This window comes from Anoplophora glabripennis, unplaced genomic scaffold (genome assembly GCF_000390285.2).
Source record: "Anoplophora glabripennis isolate ALB-LARVAE unplaced genomic scaffold, Agla_2.0 scaffold532, whole genome shotgun sequence".
Classification (NCBI taxonomy): domain Eukaryota; kingdom Metazoa; phylum Arthropoda; class Insecta; order Coleoptera; family Cerambycidae; genus Anoplophora; species Anoplophora glabripennis.
In genome coordinates this window covers 20,584-41,124 of record NW_019416635.1, presented here as the reverse complement: position 1 = coordinate 41,124, position 20,541 = coordinate 20,584, and the positions used below count along the sequence as shown (strand labels likewise).

At 30.9% G+C, this 20,541-nt stretch overlaps 3 protein-coding genes and 3 non-coding genes across 7 annotated transcripts in view; 2 read left to right on the top strand and 4 right to left on the bottom strand.

The window, feature by feature from the left end:
- LOC108914461 (pancreatic lipase-related protein 2-like) overlaps nt 1-5,983 on the top strand; it is a 33,368-nt gene extending 27,385 nt beyond the window's left edge. Inside the window, exons 6-9 of one of the 2 annotated variants that reach the window (XM_018720288.1) lie at nt 41-337; nt 2,672-2,786; nt 2,926-3,117; nt 5,636-5,983. In XM_018720288.1, the coding sequence (XP_018575804.1) occupies nt 41-337; nt 2,672-2,786; nt 2,926-3,117; nt 5,636-5,726 (695 nt within the window). In that variant the 3' untranslated portion in view covers nt 5,727-5,983. Of the gene's footprint in view, nt 1-40; nt 338-2,660; nt 2,787-2,925; nt 3,118-5,635 lie in introns of those variants that run through there. The other variant, XM_018720289.1, reaches the window with a different exon arrangement.
- On the bottom strand, nt 4,564-4,635 carry Trnae-uuc. The gene has a single exon. It is a non-coding gene; the product is annotated as a tRNA-Glu (tRNA).
- Trnae-uuc lies at nt 4,830-4,901 on the bottom strand. Its single transcript has one exon. It is a non-coding gene; the product is annotated as a tRNA-Glu (tRNA).
- On the bottom strand, nt 5,216-5,289 carry Trnai-aau. The gene has a single exon. It is a non-coding gene; the product is annotated as a tRNA-Ile (tRNA).
- Nucleotides 5,984-6,204: 221 nt separating the features above from the next.
- On the top strand, nt 6,205-16,338 carry LOC108914460 (serine/threonine-protein kinase Nek8-like). Its single transcript, XM_018720287.1, has 5 exons — nt 6,205-6,251; nt 8,900-9,158; nt 10,487-10,647; nt 10,848-10,998; nt 16,096-16,338. Exons 1-5 carry the CDS (start codon nt 6,205-6,207, stop codon nt 16,297-16,299), a joined length of 822 nt encoding a protein of 273 aa, XP_018575803.1. The 3' UTR covers nt 16,300-16,338.
- A 430-nt stretch (nt 16,339-16,768) lies between these two features.
- On the bottom strand, nt 16,769-18,881 carry LOC108914467 (U2 small nuclear ribonucleoprotein A'). Its single transcript, XM_018720296.2, has 5 exons — nt 18,696-18,881; nt 18,492-18,639; nt 18,075-18,427; nt 17,697-17,822; nt 16,769-17,132 (listed from the first exon to the last, which is right to left on the bottom strand). The coding sequence occupies exons 1-5, from the start codon at nt 18,775-18,777 to the stop codon at nt 17,098-17,100; spliced, it is 744 nt and encodes a 247-aa protein (XP_018575812.1). The 5' UTR covers nt 18,778-18,881; the 3' UTR covers nt 16,769-17,097.
- Between the last annotated feature and the right edge of the window lie 1,660 nt (nt 18,882-20,541).

The window sequence follows — 20,541 nt, the reverse complement described above, 5'->3', positions numbered from 1 at the left end:
TTTCATTACAATGCATTTATAGATAGTATTTTAATTGCAGAAGGTGGTTTGTCACGAGACATAGCATGTAGTCACCTAAGGGCGTTCTTTCTGTACACAGAATCCGTGTTGAATATGCTGAAGAAGAAGGAAAATAAGGATATTTGCGAATTTACGTCGTTCACTTGCCCCGGAGGACTGACGTCTTTCGAAAAAGGCTACTGCTTTCCTCAGATAGAGAAAAATAGCTCACTGGTTTTAGATCCAAGTTATCTAAGTGATATTGGGAGATTCGGCGAAGATGCTAAGGGAGAGGGTGTTATGTATTTTTCCACCAAAGATTCTAGTCAGTACTGTGGTAAGTTCAAGAATATTTCATAGACTAGAAAATGAATTGCATTTCAATAAAAACTTTCAAGAGGGAACTTTGCAGCTGGATAGATCATTAAGAAGCCTCTCAATGGATATTTTGAAACGAGATTCCACAATAACGATTCGATTTCGATGTGGCTTGCACCACATTTCTTAGAAAAAATGCCGTTTCTGAGGAAATCCAAATTTTCGTTGCGGATAAATTAGAAGTTTCTGGCTTCTTTTTTAGAGTAAGCTTAGTCTGACACAGCTATACAGCCTCTTAAATAGCGTTACCAGATTTGTCTAAATAAAAGAGAGGAAACTATGAAAATATTCAAAGTTATAAACAATCTTATCTTAATATAACACAATAGTTGTAATTAAAGAAGAGATGGACAATGCAGATCATTCACAATATCGTTTATGAACAAAATAAATAGCAAAGGCCCAATACTGAAACTTGAGGGACACCCGTGTTGTAAAAAAATGTGACGTTTTGTCCATAATCGTAATTGATTGTCATGTTGTTAGAAAATCATGTCAGCAAAGTGAGGAAACCAAATTTTAGATTTTTATTAAAATTATACTCTCTCGTAATGTTCTTTTACAACAACTTTTATTTATTTACTTTTAACAACTGCTGTGCATAGATACCATGATCCACACTTTTTTTATATATGTAACAAGACTACTTAGATCAGATATCTAACACTCCTTCTCAATTTAATATTTTACTAAAATAATAAATTGTCTACACTACAATACTTTAGCCCTATCTCTTAATCTATAAAACACTTCATTACTCAGCGGCTTTGTTAACATATCGGAAACATTTTGAGATGAAGAAATATATATCGATAAATATATCGATAACTTCGTTGCTTATTAGATTTCTTATGAAATGACTCCTAATATCTATATGTTTCGTCCTTTTCGAGTTTTTAAAAGTTTTTGACATTTGTATGGCACTTTGTCACACAATAACACTGGTTTACAGTTTACTTTAAAACAGTCCATGATTCCTTTTATATTCACTAACTCCTGAGCTACAGCTGCAGCGGACATGTACTCACTTTCTGCTGTCGAAAGAGCTACACAGCTTTGCTTCTTGGAGAACTAACTTACTGGATTATCATAGCAAAATATAATACCTCCGCTAACACTCTTCCTGTCTATTACATCTGTTGCCCAATTGGCATCACAATATGCCACTACTGGATCTTCTCAATTTGCCTTCTTCTTATATACAAGACATTTATTCTTTGTTGCCTTATAATTCTTTTTCCAGCTTTCCATGTTTGATTAGTTGGTTTGTCTAGATTTGTACTTAGATATGATACACTGAAGGTAATATGTGGACGTGAGATTGTTGATATATATAATAGACATGCTATAATTTGTCTAAATGGCACATCTATGACTTCTTCATTATTACCTACTTGAAATCCTTTTTCCATGCCTTTACAATTTTCCATATTATATAGTTTCAAAACTTTTTCTATTATCTTTTCTTGTGATATAGAAATTGTGTCTTCAGTTCTAATAATTTTCATACTCAGGAAATTTTGTACTTCACCCATATTTTTAGCTTTAAATTCTTGCTTCAATAGCTGTATGATTTGTTCAACATCTGCTTCAAGACCAGTTAATAAAATATCATCTACCCAAACTACCATCCATACTACATCGTTGAAATAAAGACAAGAGTCGTAATCAGACCTTCTTAAGTTATTTTCAATTGCAAATTCACTCAATCTATCGTTCCATACTTTTGGAGACTCTTTTAATCCATAGAGTTCTTCTTAGTTTAAGAACCTTTGTTTCAGTCTTCAAACCTTCCGGAGTATATATAAACACATCATTTTTCAAAATTCCGTTTAAAAAAGCTGTTGGGATATCAAGTTGCTTTTTAATCCACTTTTTCTGTAACGCATGAGACATCATTATTCTTATAGTCGACATTCTCGCCACAGGTGGATACAATGAATAACAGCTTTCCATAACATTTTAGATTTTTATTAAAATTATACTCTCTCGTAATGTTCTTTTACAACAACTTTTATTTGTTTATTTTTAACAACTGCTGTACATAGATCCCATGATCCACACTTTTTTTATATATGTAACAAGACTACTTAGATCAGATATCTAACAGCAAATTGCCGTAATTCTTCAAAGTATATGTTTACCATCGATATTTCAATTTTCTTCGTGTAAAACTGAATCATTGTGTGGATAAAAAATATGTAAAATAGCTCACGTTCCCATTTTTTAAATTTTATACCTAAATCCTTATTTTTTTAGCGAGTATATTCAGCACTTTTTAGTGATTTTCCAGGTACACAACTTCAAGCTTCAGCGATAATTTCACAACAAACTGCGTACGTTAAAGGCATTCTACAGTTACAGCTGAATTATTTAAACCATTCTGTAAATTTCCACATTAAATGCGAGTAAGTGATTATTTTTTATATTTTCTAGAAAACTGTTTTTAAGTTTAATGCTTTGTCCTCCACTATCAACTAGATATTAATATTGCGAGATATATCGAGATATTTAATTAATCAAGAAAAATATTTTCTTTACTTGTAGGACAGCGCATGGTACGATAATGAATTCTCTGGCAGTAGCTGATTATGGTTCACTGACTAGTGACATAGATACCCTTACAGGAGTTTTAAAGTACCATGATATGGGACAAGAAAAAAACAAACGGAATCAGACAGATTATGCGCCCGTATTGTATATAGACAAGCTAATCGTTCGTGATATGTTCGGAAATAGGTAAGTCAAATTACTTATTAAATTTCAAAATTCAGGTTCTTGTATACTTGTATTACAATAGTATCCTTCGTATCTATTGTTACACCTTTTCCAGATGTACTTCAGAAGGCGTCAATAATTATATTTCAGATTGGTCAATCGTATTTCACGAATTGTTAATTATAGTCCAAGAGCTGGTAAACATTTTTGGGTAGGTATTTGAGGCACTATGAAAAATTGTTAAAAACTTCTTCTAGTGATACCTGATTACGAACATGCAGACCTGGCTGAAGGGTTGCAGGGCTTGAGCGACCCTTATAGGTATCTCTAAAAGGAAGCCTTTGAAAGAAAAAGTGTATGCTTCAAAATGACATTATTTTGACGAGATCTATCGATGGTTAAAGTCCTAATCATAAAAAGTGAATCACCCTGTACATAATTACATTCTCATTCACCTGGCAGGTAAAATGTCCCACCGAAACGACCTGTCTTTTTGTAAATATCTATTTTTAGTGCTTCAGGAATATTTTTTGCAAAAAAAATGTAGCTTCTTTAAAAATTTAATGGACGCTTTAAGCCCCGCAACCCTTCAGCCAGGTCTGTATTTTCGTATTCAGGTATCACTAGAAGAAATTTTGAACAATTTTTCACAGTGCCTAAAACACCTATCCAAAAATATATACCAAATAGTATATATTTATTAGTCGTTGGTATTTCAGAAAGAATCAAATTTATATATTTCACAATTTAGTGTTTGAGTAAAAATATGAAAATGAAGTTATATTTGAAATCCATTACAGATATCAGAGATATAACAGGTTCTTAAGTAAAATGAACTAACAGGTTCTTTTTGAGGTGCCTCTTCTTAGATCTGATGACGTCCCTCTGGCCGCGGACTTCTCCTAAAACTGTGGGCAATGTCAACATTAGGTAGACTGACCTCTTGTAATTTATTCTAATGCTGTATGTCTCTAATGCAGAAAGTAACAGTGGAGTACCGAATTAATGTTTTTGTTTGTCGAAAAATGACGGTTTGATTATGTTAGTTTGTATAGGTATATATTTAAAAAAAAACTATTCAAATTGTATGTTGTAGCACTATAAATACAAAAATTGAGTTGGTTCGTAATGAATTGTTCAAAATATGTGAAAATTAATTAAACAAAAATAAATTAAAAAACGTATTGAAAATTCAAACTTCATCTTAAAAGGGCAGTTGATTACGATACTTATCAATATCTCGATAAATGTAAGTTTGTGGTAATAACATGGCAAAACAAAGTTAATAAAATCAGGATTCGGTAATTTATTACATCAAAATTATTTGGCTCACTCGGTAGATATAAATCACTAAAACATCACTAATTTTAAAACACAGATATAATAATTATTATTAGAACAAAATGAATAAAAAATGAAACTGAACAAAATGAAATAAATGGTTATATTACATTTTTTTCAAAAAGTTTCCGATACCGGGAATCGAACCCGAGCCTCCTGGGTGAAAGCCAGGTATCCTAGCCACTAGACCATATCGGATTGGAGAAGTTTATTCCAAAGACCTATTTTCCACGGGAAACTTTCTGATCATTAAATAATAAGTTTTATAAATCCATTTCTTTATACAATAAAAATTATTTAGAGCAAGTACTAGTTGGTGTATATTATAAACAAAACAAAGTAAGTAAAAATAAGTATAGACATGTCACATTTTCCTTAAAAAAATAAAATTATTCCGATACCGGGAATCGAACCCGAGCCTCCTGGGTGAAAGCCAGGTATCCTAGCCACTAGACCATATCGGATATGTACAATGAGTTCTTACAATGATAAGAGATAAAACGAATAGAGTTTTGCACAAAGAAATTGAAGCAGATTCAAACTATTTGGAATTACATTCCGTCAAAAAATGCTATTTAATATAAATTTTGTATATAGAAAGAATTTTTTAAAGATTTATCAATAGTTTCAAATAAGTTTAATAAGACTACTTATCACTACTTGAGTACTTGGTATGAAGAACGATTATAAAATATCTTATCATAAAACTATCCAACTCTCGAAATTGTTTTACGTCTTATATTACGTAATTGTTACATTTTAAAGTTGATAAAAACATTGGCCCATGGGAGGATCGAACCCACGACCTTCGCGTTATTAGCACGACGCTCTAACCAACTGAGCTAATGGGCCCGTTGCGCACTTTATTAGTTATTTTTTAGATCATTCAAAATTTGTATTGCAATAAGAAAAACAAAAATTTGTCTAAAATTAAAATATACATATTTTAATAACACGTAATGTACCTTAATGTAACCGGAATACGATTACAGAAATACTCGTACGTTTATGTACAAAGTGGGCCAAATTCGACAAAATTTTAATGTATCACGGACTCGATTTTTCAACCGCATTTCTATATCTCGATTCATTTAATACATGGGCATTTTCCTTTGTTGCCCTATAATCGAGCCTATAACTTTGTTTCATATTTTCGTCTGTGACCGAAATTTTAATAAAGACCCGTTTTCTTTTTCAGCTGGCAATATTGCAAAAAGGAAACCATTATTCAGGACCAACACGGAACTCACAATTTATTAAATATTACATTAAAAAAAACTCTCTGTTAATATTTTCGTGGGTAGTAATTTAAAATTAAAAGCAATTGTAAAAAATTCTAAATATTCGTTACCTTATTATTTTTTCATTTTCGTTTAAATACAAAAAATAATAATGTTAGTTCTTGAACTTGTTTATTCATCTATTTAAAAGAAATATCAGACAAAAGTATTTCTGAAATGCTGTAACATTTTTTGTAATTAGTAGGTAACTCTTTAATATTTTAGGAATTTAATTCTTAAAATAATAGAGAGTAACCTAGGTTTACTTTATTAAGTACGTAATTTTATTAGTGTAAATATGGATATCTATTTACTGTTTTTATTGTGATAATAACTGTTTTAATAAAAAAGTTACAAAAAAAGTTGATCTTTTTTAATTTTTTAATCTGAAAAAGTCCCAAATGGTTTATATTTATAGGTATTCAGTCAACAGTGTAGAAGTTTTGGTTCATAAATTGCGTGTGTTTCATATTGATTTATTTAGATCATGGATCTGTACAACATTATCAAACAACTGGGAAAAGGAACATTTGGGTAAGTACCAATTATTTTAATAAAAAGGCAAAGAATCCTAGTTTATGTTTTCCGAAAAAAAGAGAAACATGTCAATATTTGTTCACCCTGTACGTAATGTAAAAAATTGCTGTGAAATATAGAGAACATACTAATATCTTCTAAATTAATAAATGCTGTTCTTAAGGGAGAACAAAAAAGAGAATATATAAACTATTTATCATTTTCTTTTTAACACCTAGTAAACATATGGTCTAATTACTAATAGGTACCCTTTCGTTATGTAATTATTGTAATTAGTTTGCTTACCTGTTAAACTTGATTTTGCAACAATATATTATATAGTTTGATATTGCAACCAATTTATTATATAGTTTATACCACCAGTACCCTTTTGTTTCTAGAAATGGATTTAATTAACCATTGTTGCACCTATTGGTTAAATTCATAAGTTCTTATTTATCAAAACTCATTCGAAACAGAACAAAATAAAACGATGGTGAAATGTAAATAGTTTTGTAATGTGTGCAGCTATTTACAACAGATAGGTACTTATCCAGGGAATTGTACTATTATTGCAATCTAATAACAATCGTAAAGTTTTATATCAGAAATATGGGAAATAAGATTTCTATTAAAATATGTTGATACTGATTACTTTTCACTGTTCTGTTTTCATCAAGTAGAAAAAGGCTCTGTTGTGTCCATAGGAAATAAGTTGGTTACTTCAAGAGTCTAATATTAAACACCACATCCCACATATATTACAACAAAGCAACTACATATAGGTATATTACTACAAGAAATGCACGTATACAACACAAATATCAATGATTGCCCGAGAACAATTCGTCAGTTCCATTTCCATAGACCAAAAATTAAATTGAGTTGTTGCACAGTGTACTTGGTGCTACATTATTTTGCTACGCGTTGGTTCAAATTAGTTTTATGAGAATAAAAATCACTTTTGAAAATTTATGTTTCTGGACTAAAGTAAAAAAAAAATTGTTTTTGTTAATCAGTAGGTAATCACAATATAAAATAAAAATCTACATGTGTCCATAACACGAGGATAGATTTTTCATTTAAAATAAGACAAAAAGTTCCGATTAACTACCTTTATTAATTTGACTTACAGTCAGAGGTACAGTGTTAATTTTTATGTTTTCGATATTTTTGAAAAAACTTCAAGTCATTTGAATCAAATTTGCTGTGATCATTTTCAAGTAAATTTAAATAAAAAATAAACCCACAAAATTATTACATTACTGTACAAAAAAATTGCTAAAAAATGAGTTTATATGTAATAGTTTTCGTAATCCAAATGTCATTCAAATTACTTAGTCGTTTCGAAGATATTTTGAAAAAAAATAAATGTCATAAATGATGCAAAAACTGACCCATGTTCATAGGTACTATTTGAGGCCTTATTTTTGAATTCGGTAAATTCCCAAAGCTATGACACATGTTTTTAAACACCCTGTACGTAAAATTATAATGTAATGTTGTTGTATACAAATATCTTTCTTACCTACACTGAAATATACAAAGTGAGGCTAGAAAATTAGTTTTATTGTTCAACCACAGACAATATAGCTTTGGTTCAACTTAAAACATGTTTCTATACTGAGAAATATACCAAAATGTTTAATATCACAGTTTAATTTCTGTTGAATTAAGTTTAGGTATGTACAGCATGGTTCGCCATTGTGTTTTCTTCTTTATTTTTCGATGTATCAAAAAATGTATAACAACAAAATTTATAGGAAATATTTTAAACTGAGCATCAGATTATGAACAAACATGTAGAAGTATAATTTTTATTTTAATGGAATACCCTGTATATTTTTACATATTTGGACACGACATTTTCTTATGATTATATCAGACATATAAGGTTTCATAGATCTATCTCTAATAGGAAAGAAGATAATATATGTCCAAAAGAGTGTGCTATATGACTTTAATATGATAGAAAAAAATATAGACTTGTTAAACAACCAAGTCTGTTTCTAAAAAGTTATGCTCTTTTGAATATCTATATCTCACAAAGAGGTTTCCACCGCTCATGTACGATGGTTTTTCGGATTGTTATGCCTATGTACCAGGTGGCCTATGTACCGACTTACTTCCTTAGTTTTAGCTAGGAATCTTGGGCCTGCGCTTGCTGTTCTCGGGCTAGGCACTGTGTGGAACAGCTCTGAGAGTCTGAGATGTTCCATTGTGATCTCTGTAACTGGTTGCATCCAATGCTTCAACGTCTCGCCGTTCTTCACTGTCGGCATCTTCAGTGGGTAACTCTGCAAAAGCTTTGCCACAACTGACTCAATACCCAATAACAATAAGCGCAGGTTCAAGATTTCTAGTTAAGGCTGAGGAAGTGCAATGTAAGTCTGTAACTGACAACGATCTGGTATAGTCCAAGGTATAGCAACTCGAAAACCATCGTAAATTAAATATTTATACCTCCCTTACTATTAGAGATAGATTCATAAAACTCTATATCGCTGTAATTGGTAGAAAATATCCTAGCCAAATATGTAAAAATATATAGCATTGCATTTAAAAAAAAAACAAGAATATAGAAAGTGACACTTGTGACGGACCACTAAGTACAGATTTAATATGAATTTGAAATAAATAACATTTTGCTTCTCTACATATCTTAGAACAATCCATTTGTGTGAGAGGAAACATAATCAGCAAAAAATTGTTGTAAAACAAATTAATACAGATTTACAAGGAGACCAACTCCAGGCAGCCAAAAATGAAGTGACCATATTGAAATCGTTAAATCACCCGAATATTATTCAATATTATGACAGCTTCATAAAAAGTGGAACTTTCTACATAGTTATGGAGTACGCTTGTAAAGGAAGTTTGTATGAATTGATTTACAGCACCAGGCCTAATCATTTTTCTGCACAAGTAAGTTTATATACCTACCGTTTTGTTAAGAGGAAGCAAACCCCTTGAAGCAATTTACTGCATAATCATAAGTATGTATACAGTGGAATCTGATTTGTGTATCAATAAGTTAATAGTTATACGAGGTTTTATCAAAAAGTAACGGGAATTGTTAATTTCCTCAGAAGGTATTTATTTAATCAGTGCTACCAATATACAAAAAAGAATCAACTCGATATACAAGATAGCACGCACAATTTGAAAATTCACTTTACTTTCTGATCAAACCTCGTATATACATACGGTGTCAAACTGAAAGAGAAGATAGGAAATGTTGTTTTAAGCAAAACATTTCCTATGAAAATGTATCCGAAAATGCTAAGTAAAAAAGTTACTGGCTCATAAACTTGCGCAGCTAAAACACATTTTTTTAAATAACTCCAAAATGGTTCACCAGATCCAGATGAAACTTGGTACATTTCTTTATACGAGTATTATTAATTGCGGTAGTATTATGGAAAAATAATGTTTTTCTTAATCATAGCGGCGAAGATGCAGCAGGTAACTGAAAAAAGTTCTCCATGGCATTTTAAAAAAAATCAATGATCCGCACAAATTTTAAGAAAATAGTCGATAATAATTTTCATGAACATTGAGCATTCTTAAGTGAATTATCCAGTACAGCAATATAATGGATGATTCATAAGCGAGTGTACATCTAAAACCCCTGGCGAAATTTAAATGGTGTATTGGTGGTCATATACCTACTTACTCAACAGAACATCAGGATCCGTTATTCCATTACAAAAAAAAATAAAAAAAAACAAAAATTGCATTATTGCAGAAGTTTTTTTATTAAAAAGAATAGGTCTTCTAACAACTGTTAAAGTTTTGCTAGAAAAACACTGTATTTCTCTAGCTTTCTTGGCGCAAATAGCAATAAAAGCACAAGCAGTAGTGTCATGCTGTCTTAAAATTCAATTATTAATTTTTTTTTAAGAAACTCTTCATCTTGATTAATATACTAAGAATTTATACTCATATGATATTTTTATTATATGCAGTGGCATACACACAATTTTGCCATGGGAGTGAATCATGGCTTACAGAGCCCTTCTTCGGATAGTTGAGAGATGAAAACAAAAGTATACGTATAGTTGTAGAATCTTCTACTTTAACGCTCAATCTGAAAAGCAGAGGCGTCTTTCAACAGTTGCTTGTTAGTGATTATCCCAGCTGTTGTAATGAAAAAAAATCTTTATATTTCCCTTGTGTACGCCACTCTGTATGTGTATTTTATTTATATATTGTTTCATTTGTACATACCATATATTCTATACATTTTTCAGCATGTAATGAATCTATTTTGTCAAATATTAATGGGCTTGGATCACATTCATGAAAAAAAAGTAATTCATCGAGATTTAAAATGTGAAAATATTTTTCTAACAGGGCTGAAAGGTGATGTTATCAAAATAGGGGATTTTGGAATTTCTAAAACACTTTTAAAGTAAGTAAAATATAATGTACTTAATTTAATTTTTAAATTAATGGAATTTTGAAAATTTTGTTTTCATATCTCATACCTTGTAGTACCAAATTAAATGTAAACAAATATATCAAATACGGGCAAATATTATTTTGAAAGGGTGCTCTTATTATTACTATTCCTAATGCATGACTATAAATTCGTAAATATATTTTTTTTAGCAACAATATGGCAAATACAATAATTGGTACATGCAATTACTTGGCTCCAGAGTTATGTGACGGAAAACCATACAATAGTAAATCAGACATATGGTCCCTTGGATGTATTTTGTATGAATTATGTGCAATGGAAAAAATGTTTGATGGAACGGTAAAACCTTTTACACCTCCACTTAAAAAACAATGTGAACATTAAATAACATATTTAACAAATACACAGCTTGTAAAATGACGTAACGTTTTCTTTGTGTAAATTTAAGAATTTATTTTATAAATATTTGGACTTAAGGATCTTTTTCTTGAGATTGTATCTAAATATTTTCTGAACAAATAAATATGTTGAAATAAAATTTTAATACACAAAACATCAATAAAATGATATTCAAAATGGTTTACATAATTATGATGAGTCCTAGTAACATTTTCCTCAAAAATTACGGCATGTTACTAGAAAAAAAGGTTATTTTATGAAATTGCAAAATAACGGCAAATGTAATTAGTTTGAGTCAGACTTAATATTTTCAAGTCAAATGATATTTATCATATTATCATTTGATCCCATAAGTTGATTTCTTCAGAAAATATTTAGACATTCTTAAAGTAGCATGGTTTTTCGGATTGTTATGCCGTGGCCAATGTTTGTTCATATACTCATAAAATATTAAGTAAATTAAGTGTAGAAATATCCAAAGAATTAATAGCATTATAAAATTCTTATGAACTTCTATAAACCAGTTTTCTATTCGTTGCCTGCTTATTTTATTTTTTAAACTTTTGCTTTATTTGACTTATGTACTCTTCTTTGAATTTATGTCGATCACATTATGATAAATCAAATGTAACTTTTTGATTAATTTTTTATCAGACATTTAGTTATTAAAACGATAAATTTTCGTTTCATTAGTCCTTGTATTGAGATTACCTGTTGCTAAGTAAATAACTAAATTAAACTTGGAAATATTAAACTTAAATTTTGTTTTTTCAAAAGATAAAATTGCTTCTTTAAAGCATTTTGTTTTTCAGTTCCGTTTCCATAGTCCTTGCTATAAACATCCCATATTTCAGGACACACTATTAACAGATCCCTCTTCTTTATCCCTCATATACCTTTCTTGGTAGCCAATTTGTTCACTTACGTAAATATTTCCAGACCTGTCGGAAATTTTGCTCTAGGAACTTCGCTCTACCAAGTTCCACGAGAGATGTCTAAGAGCTACCCTGGCTAATTTACTTGTTAGTGCCCACAAGCCTTTAAATAGAAATATTCGACTTGCCCTTGTAGTACAAAAAAATTATAATAAGCTGAAATTCTAGGATAGTTAGCTTATGTGTGTAAAAATACGGGGTGATCCATTAACGATATCGGGCGGCTGTATATAGGAAACTAGACGTGCTACGATTATGGAGTAAAAAATCTATCAACAAATATGGCCAAAAAAATTGATTTAAAATATTTTCAAGTTTGTAACTTCACCGCTGGGGGACGCAACTGCTAGTGTTACAGAGAATTGCCGGTTTTTCGAAATTTCGAATATATAACCGAAGTTGAAAATGTACTTTTTAGATACACTGTTAAGCCCTTCACAAGTTTTGTTTGAACTTTTTTTTTTGTTATTACCATAGCAACGCCAGTATGAAGGACGCCATCTTGAAATTTTTAAATTATCATAACTTCTAAATGCCTTAATCGATTTCAATAAATGATGGCTCATTTTAAAGAACTATTCATAAAATTTATATTTATGATAATGGAATAAAAATATTATTTTCCTGCGCAACAGTAGACGACACTAAGGAAAAAAGTTTTGTAATTGTCTCCGTTTACTAAAAAAATAAATGCAACGATATAGTTATTTTTTCATGGCTTGATAGACCATTCATTAGGGAAAACAAATACACAAACCGGAGGTCGATATCTTTTTTCATTTTCAAGTTATTGCTAAAATAGTGAAGTTGTGCTAGAACATCCTCCTTTATTTAATTCTCTAAATAACATTGACATAGTCCAAGCCAAAAATAAATTGTAATTAATTGTAAAACTACACCTATCTTGTCCTTAAAAAGAACTTGCTTTATTTTTAAAATTTTTAAAATGTGGATACAATTTTTCATTATTTTTTATTAATTCCAAATATCTGAGTATTTATAATGATTATTATTTCCATAACGAGGCAGGCTATGCCCTATGAAAATAGACAACTGAAAAATTATGCCAAACGAAATGTGACAGCTCTTGTTACGTGCAAAAATATTGTTTGTATTGGAAAAGTACTTGTGAACAAGGAAAATGCCTTTTACGTATGTGGAAGTGTATAATATGATGGCAGTTTATTTTCAATGTTTGGAAAATACTGTTATAGCTTCAAGAGAATACGCTTTGCGATACCCTCATAGAATACGCTACTCAAGAGAAGTATTTTAGCGTTTATCCAGACGCCACTACTTCTGTAAGACATCGCCGTACAAGAACGGAAGATAATATTATTAATGTGTTGGCTTGTGTCCATGTAAATCCCCAAATAAGTGTTAGGGAATTAGTTACATATCATACGCTTCCACATACGTAAAAGACATTTTCCTTGTTCACAAGTACTTTTCCAATACAAATAACAATAATTTTGCACGTAGCAAGAGCTGTTACATTTCGTTTGGCATAATTTTTCAGTTGTCTATTTTTATAGGGCATAGCCTGCTTCGTTATGGAAATAATAATCATTATACGTCATTATCATTAATACTCAGATAGATATTTGGAATTAATAAAAAAATTAAAAATTGTACCTATATTTAAAAAAATTTAAAAATAAAGCAATTGTTTTTAAGGACAAGATAGGTGTAGGTTTACAATTAATTACAATTTATTTTTGGCTTGGATTATGTCAATGTTATTTAGAGAACTAAATAAAGAAAGATGTTCTAGCACAACTTCTCTATTTTAGCAATAACTTGAAAATGAAAAAAGATATCGACCTCCGGTTTGTGTATTTGTTTTCCTTAATGAAGGAAAAGCCATGAAAAAATAACTATATCGTTGCATTTAATTTTTTTAGCAAACGGAGACAATTACAAAACTTTTCTCATTAGCGTCGTCTAGCGTTGCGCAGGAAAATATTATTATTATTATTATTACTATAAATCGATTAAGGCATTCAGAAGTTATGACAATTTAAAAATTTCAAGATGGCGTCCTTCATACTGGCGTTGCTATGGTAATAACAAAAAAAAAAGTTCAAACAAAACTTGTGAAGGGCTTAACAGTGTATCTAAAAAGTACATTTTCAACTTCGGTTATATAGGCGAAATTTCGAAAAACCGACAATTTTCTGTAACACTATAGCAGTTGCGCCCCCTAGCGGTGAAGTTACAAACTTGAAAATATTTTAAATCAATTTCTTTTGGCTGTATTTGTTAATAGATTTTTTACCCCATAATCGTAGCATGTCTGGTTTCCAATTACAGCCGCTCTATACCATTAATGGATCACCCTGTACATATCAAAAAAGTTCCCACCTGTAAGTGGTAAGTTTCATCTCTATCTCACCCCCTTTAGGGACATCACACTGGATTTTTTACAATATCTTTTAAATCATTTTTCTTTGAGAAAAAACATAAGTATAGAAAGAGGTTTGTAACACAATTCTCTACAAAAAAGTTCTAAGGTATGTATCGATTTTTCTATTACTTTTATGTGATTAAATCGGAAACTGTAGGGTTAAACAAAAATGAAAGTCTCATTATATTGAATACGGTACTTAATCGAATACAAAGCAGCCCGATAATATTTCAAATGATCCAACACAATCCTAAGCGCCCAATTAATACACATTGACGTTTGCTTTTTTTGGAAAAGGCAAATTCCAAACTATTAACTTATTAAGCCCAGAAACAAATTTACAAGAAGTTGTTAAAACCTTAACAAACCAAATGCTACAAAACAGGATATTACTGAGGCTAGGGAAATATTTACTCTTGAACTATATAAAGCACAAAAAAATAAAATGTCAATAAATTATCAGAGGTATGTTCTCACCTCGGTTGGCAATTCTAGTCAAACGGTTACTTTGGCAATGCTACCCCCACGTTTGCAGCTTTGCAACAAGATTCGTTGCGGGTTTACCACCAAATTCAGACTTGGCATGGAAATATTTTAGAGCCAGAAGAATAAGGATGGAAAAAATCAGGTGATATTTTAATACCTGTTTTGACTACTGAAGCACCAGGTCCCTTATCAATTGTAGAGTGAATTTCATGTGCCTGCAAAAAAGGGCTGCGGAAAGCGGTGAGGATGTTTTAAGGTTGGTTTAAAATGTTCGGTTATGTATATGAACTGTAATGGCCAAGGATGCTTTAATGATAATGATAATTTGAGCAAGAATAAATGCCTTTAGTGGAGTAGACCTCAAGGGGAAACCTCATAAAAAAACGCACCGACAATCTCTCCGTCCTGGGTGGTGTGGAAACGAGTTTGGTTTAGAAATCGCTAATGACTATTTTTGGCTCTTATGAAATTTATAAAAAGTTATTGAAACCGAATGCTACAAAACAGAATATTAGTAAGGCTGGATAAATATTGTGTTGCCATCCAAAAGCGTTTTTGTTACCTACCCCTAACTTTGCCGTGAAAAGCCTTGATAATCCGCAAACGACCTATTGGGCATGTTTTATAGAAAATTTTATTCTGACTATTTTTCAATACATCTATTTTTCGTAGAATATCACATTTTCAAGATATTATTGAAAAACCAGCATGGTGTCATTATAAGGGTGAAAAGGGGATGAATCTCACCAGTTAGGGATGGGAACTTTTCGATCCTATATCGTTACCCCTATCAACTGTCGATTCAGAAAATATCAGCTTATTTTAATTTTTTTCTTCTATTTGCTAATTTCCGTGTACTATTGTTATTTTCAATCTAAGCCCTGTGGGGCAGGCCTAGGGTATTCCGATTGCGGGTTTGTCCTCACAGAGCCTAGCCCAAGAACAGCAATGGCAGGTCAAACATTCGTAGTTAAGTCTAACTGGCATTAACCAGTCTCTGATATGACACTCTAAGTATTAGCATGGGATGTGAAAGCCTTAAAATCATATAACATTTTTTATTAACTTTTACTGCCATATATCTGGAAAGAACTTTAGAAAAATATTTATATGTTTTAAATTTTGACGAAGGATACGCATTTTTCATTTTTGACACGCTATGTTACACAATCTATTTTATTTATGTTTCCACTTTTAATCACTTTGTAGGTGTCAAACGTTGTCCTGTCAATTGCCAGTGGAAGAAAGAAAATAGTTAATACAAAAAAATATGGTCAACAAATGCAGGAAATAATCGATTTGATGTTGCAAATCAATCCTGATGATAGACCAGACACAAAAAAATTAATTGCACTTCCAGATGTATTTCCGACTTTGTTTGTTTTAGGTACTAACTTAGGTTGTTTAGACTGAGTAGATTTTGTACATTTTTGTAACTGTTTTTATTTTTAAATTTGCATAAATATATCTTTTAACTGGAATAAATTCTTAATTATTCTCCATACGTGATTCATAAGGTAGTTTGATAGAACAGGAAAATGGGAAGGTAATAAAATGTACATGTTTTAAAAAAAGTTTATTAATGTATCTTTTAGAAAAACTAATTTGAGATTTATGAGGATTGTGATATTGACTGTATAGTATCTTCATGTGACTATAATTGTTGTGGATATAGCTGTCTCAATTTTTATTATATCTTCAATTTTGTATAATTCAGAACTGTCTAGATAAGACGATTTATTATGAAGATATTTGTAATAAATTACAGAAATATTGAATGACTAATTAATAACTCTATTTTTGAATATGTAAAATATATATAGGGAAGTTAAATAATTAATTACCACAACTTTATTCTTCAAACATTTTTTTTTTACTAAATTTTTCAAAGATATAAAATTACTTCTCTTTTCACTTCATTTCTGTCTTTAAAAACAAAATAAAAAAAATTAAACTTCACTTTGTAGCAGCATTTAGTTGTTAATTGATGCCAATATGCAGTTAATAAATTACCTAACATATATATCGCTTCTCAACCTTAGTAACTCATTAATTTTACGCAGACAAAATATTTTATTATTTATAGACAAATTATAATGTTCTTATCAACTTATATCTACATGTTACAAAAATGTAACTGCGTTTACAGCTTAATAAAAAAATTATAAAAAATTTTCATACAGTGGTATACATTACCAAAAAAATGAGGTTTTATTCATAATCCATCTCATGACCATTTTGTTGTTCTGAAATTAAAAAAAAAAAAACATGTAAATTAGACTAGAAATATACATATTTAGTTATAGAATAAAACAAATAATTGGAATATCAAATCATAATGGTATTTGAAATTATACAAGTACCAGAAAGCAGCTCGTTATTATAAAATTAAAAATAGTTAAATGACTGGTTATTTAAAAATGAATGTGACCAGGTCACTTTTAGTCATTTATTGGTCATTTCAAAAATTATATTTCTTTGAACTGATCTTTTATACTTATTGCACATTTCGAAAGTGTTCTTGTACTTCTTAATATTTTAACTGCCTTCTCGTTCTGGTTCATTATTTAAAAATTTTGAAGTAACTCCACAGGAAATGTTACCTTTGATTATATTTGAGAAAGAAGAATAGTTTTTAATAACTATAAATAATTATTTTAATGGAGAATTATTCTGACAGAAAAATTGCTCATTTTAAATATTCGATGGTCATTATGGTCATTTGCGGTAAGTGACTGCCATCACTAATTAAAAATATTATCAAGTATAAGTAAACCAAAAATAATAATATTAAAGAATTATTTACTTACTGCCATTAATGTCATTTCCAGGGATTTGACCCGATTGTAAAATTTTCTGTAATCGTTCTACTTCTTCAAGCGAACTAGCTTTATTAATTGCATCCCTTATTTTCCTTACTTCTTCATCACTCAATCCTAAAATACATTATTTGCTTGTAACACTAATAACAGGAGTAATATCAAAAGTAAAACTTAAAAAATATATACGTAATAATGTTAAGCACTTATAAAGCATTACTTCAAGTTGTGACAGGTATGATTTCTATGAGATTTGACGTTAAACTTATTAGAGATGCCTAAAAGTTAACAAAATAGAAAATTAAATAACAAATGACCAGACTGAGTTTAAACATGAATGAAAAGTTGTGTCATTTACAAAATATCTACCTTTATTTTTAGCTATATTGTTAATGCCTCCTCCAGGTACAAACGTTTTTGCTCGTTTGGATATTTCTTTTTGCATTTCCTTGCCCTTTTTACTTTTAAATAGCGTTCTAGCTTCATCACGTTCTTTCAATTTAATTTTTCTGAAATCAAGTAGTTTCAACTGAGGAAGCCTATAAATTACATATAACCTATAATGTTGTTTTGCTGTAACAGGATTGTGCATAAGACTTAAAGTAGTAAGTTTTTCGAGGCTAACCAAAGGATCAATATCTCCAAGATCAGCAATTTGATTTCCAGTAAGAATAAGGCTTTCTAAGTTGGGTATATATTCCTCTAAATGTTCACCAATACGCCTAAATAAAAAGTTTAATTATTAATGATATAAATTAATACATACCTACTTATGACTATACTTACACAATCCGATTATTGTTCAACAGCAAACACTTCAACCTCTTTAAATATGGAAAACCATCAAGTTTCCTTATATCGTTATCAGAAAAATCTACGGTATCAAACTGATCCCCTGTTGCACCTAAATTTTCAATTTCTGGTATTCGATATCCTAAAAGTTGTTCAATAAAAATACTTAACCGCACTTTTAATTACAGTAATATTCACCTCTTAAATCTAGTTCCCTGTCTTTAACAGGATTTATATATTGCATAGAATTTTGTATTAGTTCAGCTGTTAGTTTCACCATGTTTAATATAAACCTAAATAATTATTCGTATGCAAAATTGATTTATTTTTCAAATGCTCAATCCAGGATACATTCACCATTCTCTTCACTCTCAAACTTTTGACCACAAAACATGCTTTGCTTTTGATTTGACAGATATGTATTTTAGTACGGGAACGCGTCGATAGGTGCGCTGATGATTTAGACCTTAGAGCATATACTACTGGAGGCAGCGCCTCAGTGGCCGAGAGAGTAGCAGAGGTTTAGAGAGAGAGAGAGAGAGGTATAGGAGGGCATTTGCTACCTCTTTCTAGTAGCACGCCATTCCAGGTTGTTAGAGAGATATAGCAAATACACTCTTATAGCTCTCTCTCTCTCTAAACCTCCCCTACACTCTCGGCCACTAGTAGTGCCAGTAGTATAAGTTTTTAACATTTAAGCCGGCTACTCACTACGCGGTACTTGGCAAGTACTTGCCAAGTAGCACGTAGTGTATACGGCGACTCGTTTAGACTTGGCGAGTTACTTCTACTTCCCGTTGTGTGTCGGAAAACTGCCAGACGTCAAAGGAAGCGAGTAGCTTGACGCGGCGACTTGTTAGAACGCACCACATTACGCAGACATAATATCTGTACCTACTTTAAAGGATTTCACAAGTAAATTGTTTTGTGTGTTGCTCAATCGTGTTTTATTTAAACATATTTCTTATTATTGTAAATGATAATAATTATGTTTTTGGATTTATATCAACGGGAACCTAAATTACATAAAAACAGAAGCGAAGTGAACGATGTTTGGAAAGCTAACCAGAAGTTAGTGTCGATGAGTCAAACAAGAAAAAAGATTTCCTTATGGCCACATTTCGTAACTGAAAAAGCAAATTAAAGAGCAGCACAAAAAGTGGTGCTGCTAAAGCTCTCGTTTCACTTTCTTCCATTTTTTAAGACTACTCGCTTTTCGTCCTAAAAAATTGAGAGTTAAGTAAATTGAGCGCGTAAGCGCGTACAGTTTACTTTAACTTGAGCAAGTACTTGTCAAACTATTCCAAGTCAAGTCACTCAGCAAATCCCGCGTAGTGAGTAGCCGGCTTTAGATTTTGATTACGTTTAACCGTAGAGTGGGGAAACTATAGGTGCGTTCCGTAATTAGCTTTAGTAGAACTACAGTAAAACGTACTAAATATTTTTGTTAAGAGGAGTTGGCAACCTGCTAGGGAAATCAGTGAATAAACCTAGTGAAGAATAAAACACACTGTATTTTGAAACAGCTGTTGATGTGCGGTCTACCAGTAAGGTTAGTTTTGGAGCAATCATTTACTACCATAGACCACCTAGACTGGCTTATAAAGCGACTTTGGTGAAAACACTTTGGAGCCTGATTTGGAGCCCAGCGCTCAGTCGTGTCCTAGCATTTGACGTGTACGCATCGCTGTGATTTCGATAATTAGACATTTTATCATGGGCAAGTGTATTGTAAAACATTGTATAAATAGAAGTGATCGAGTTGGTGAAGAGAGGCGAAAAGTTTCCTTCTTTAGGTAAGTAAAAAAAAGGAATATATAAAAGGTAAATATGTACGCCATTTTTCGGTTAACGTCACAAGTTTCCAGGGTTAGCTTTATAATTTTGTTCGCCCACATAGTGTAGTGATTAACGTGATATTGTTATTATAAAATAATGAATGAATTACTGTAAAATATTTTTAGTAATTATTTACTTTATGCGAGTCTTAAATTTTTATGAAATTTTACCAATTCCCGTCATTTCGAGATAGCTGAAAATTAAT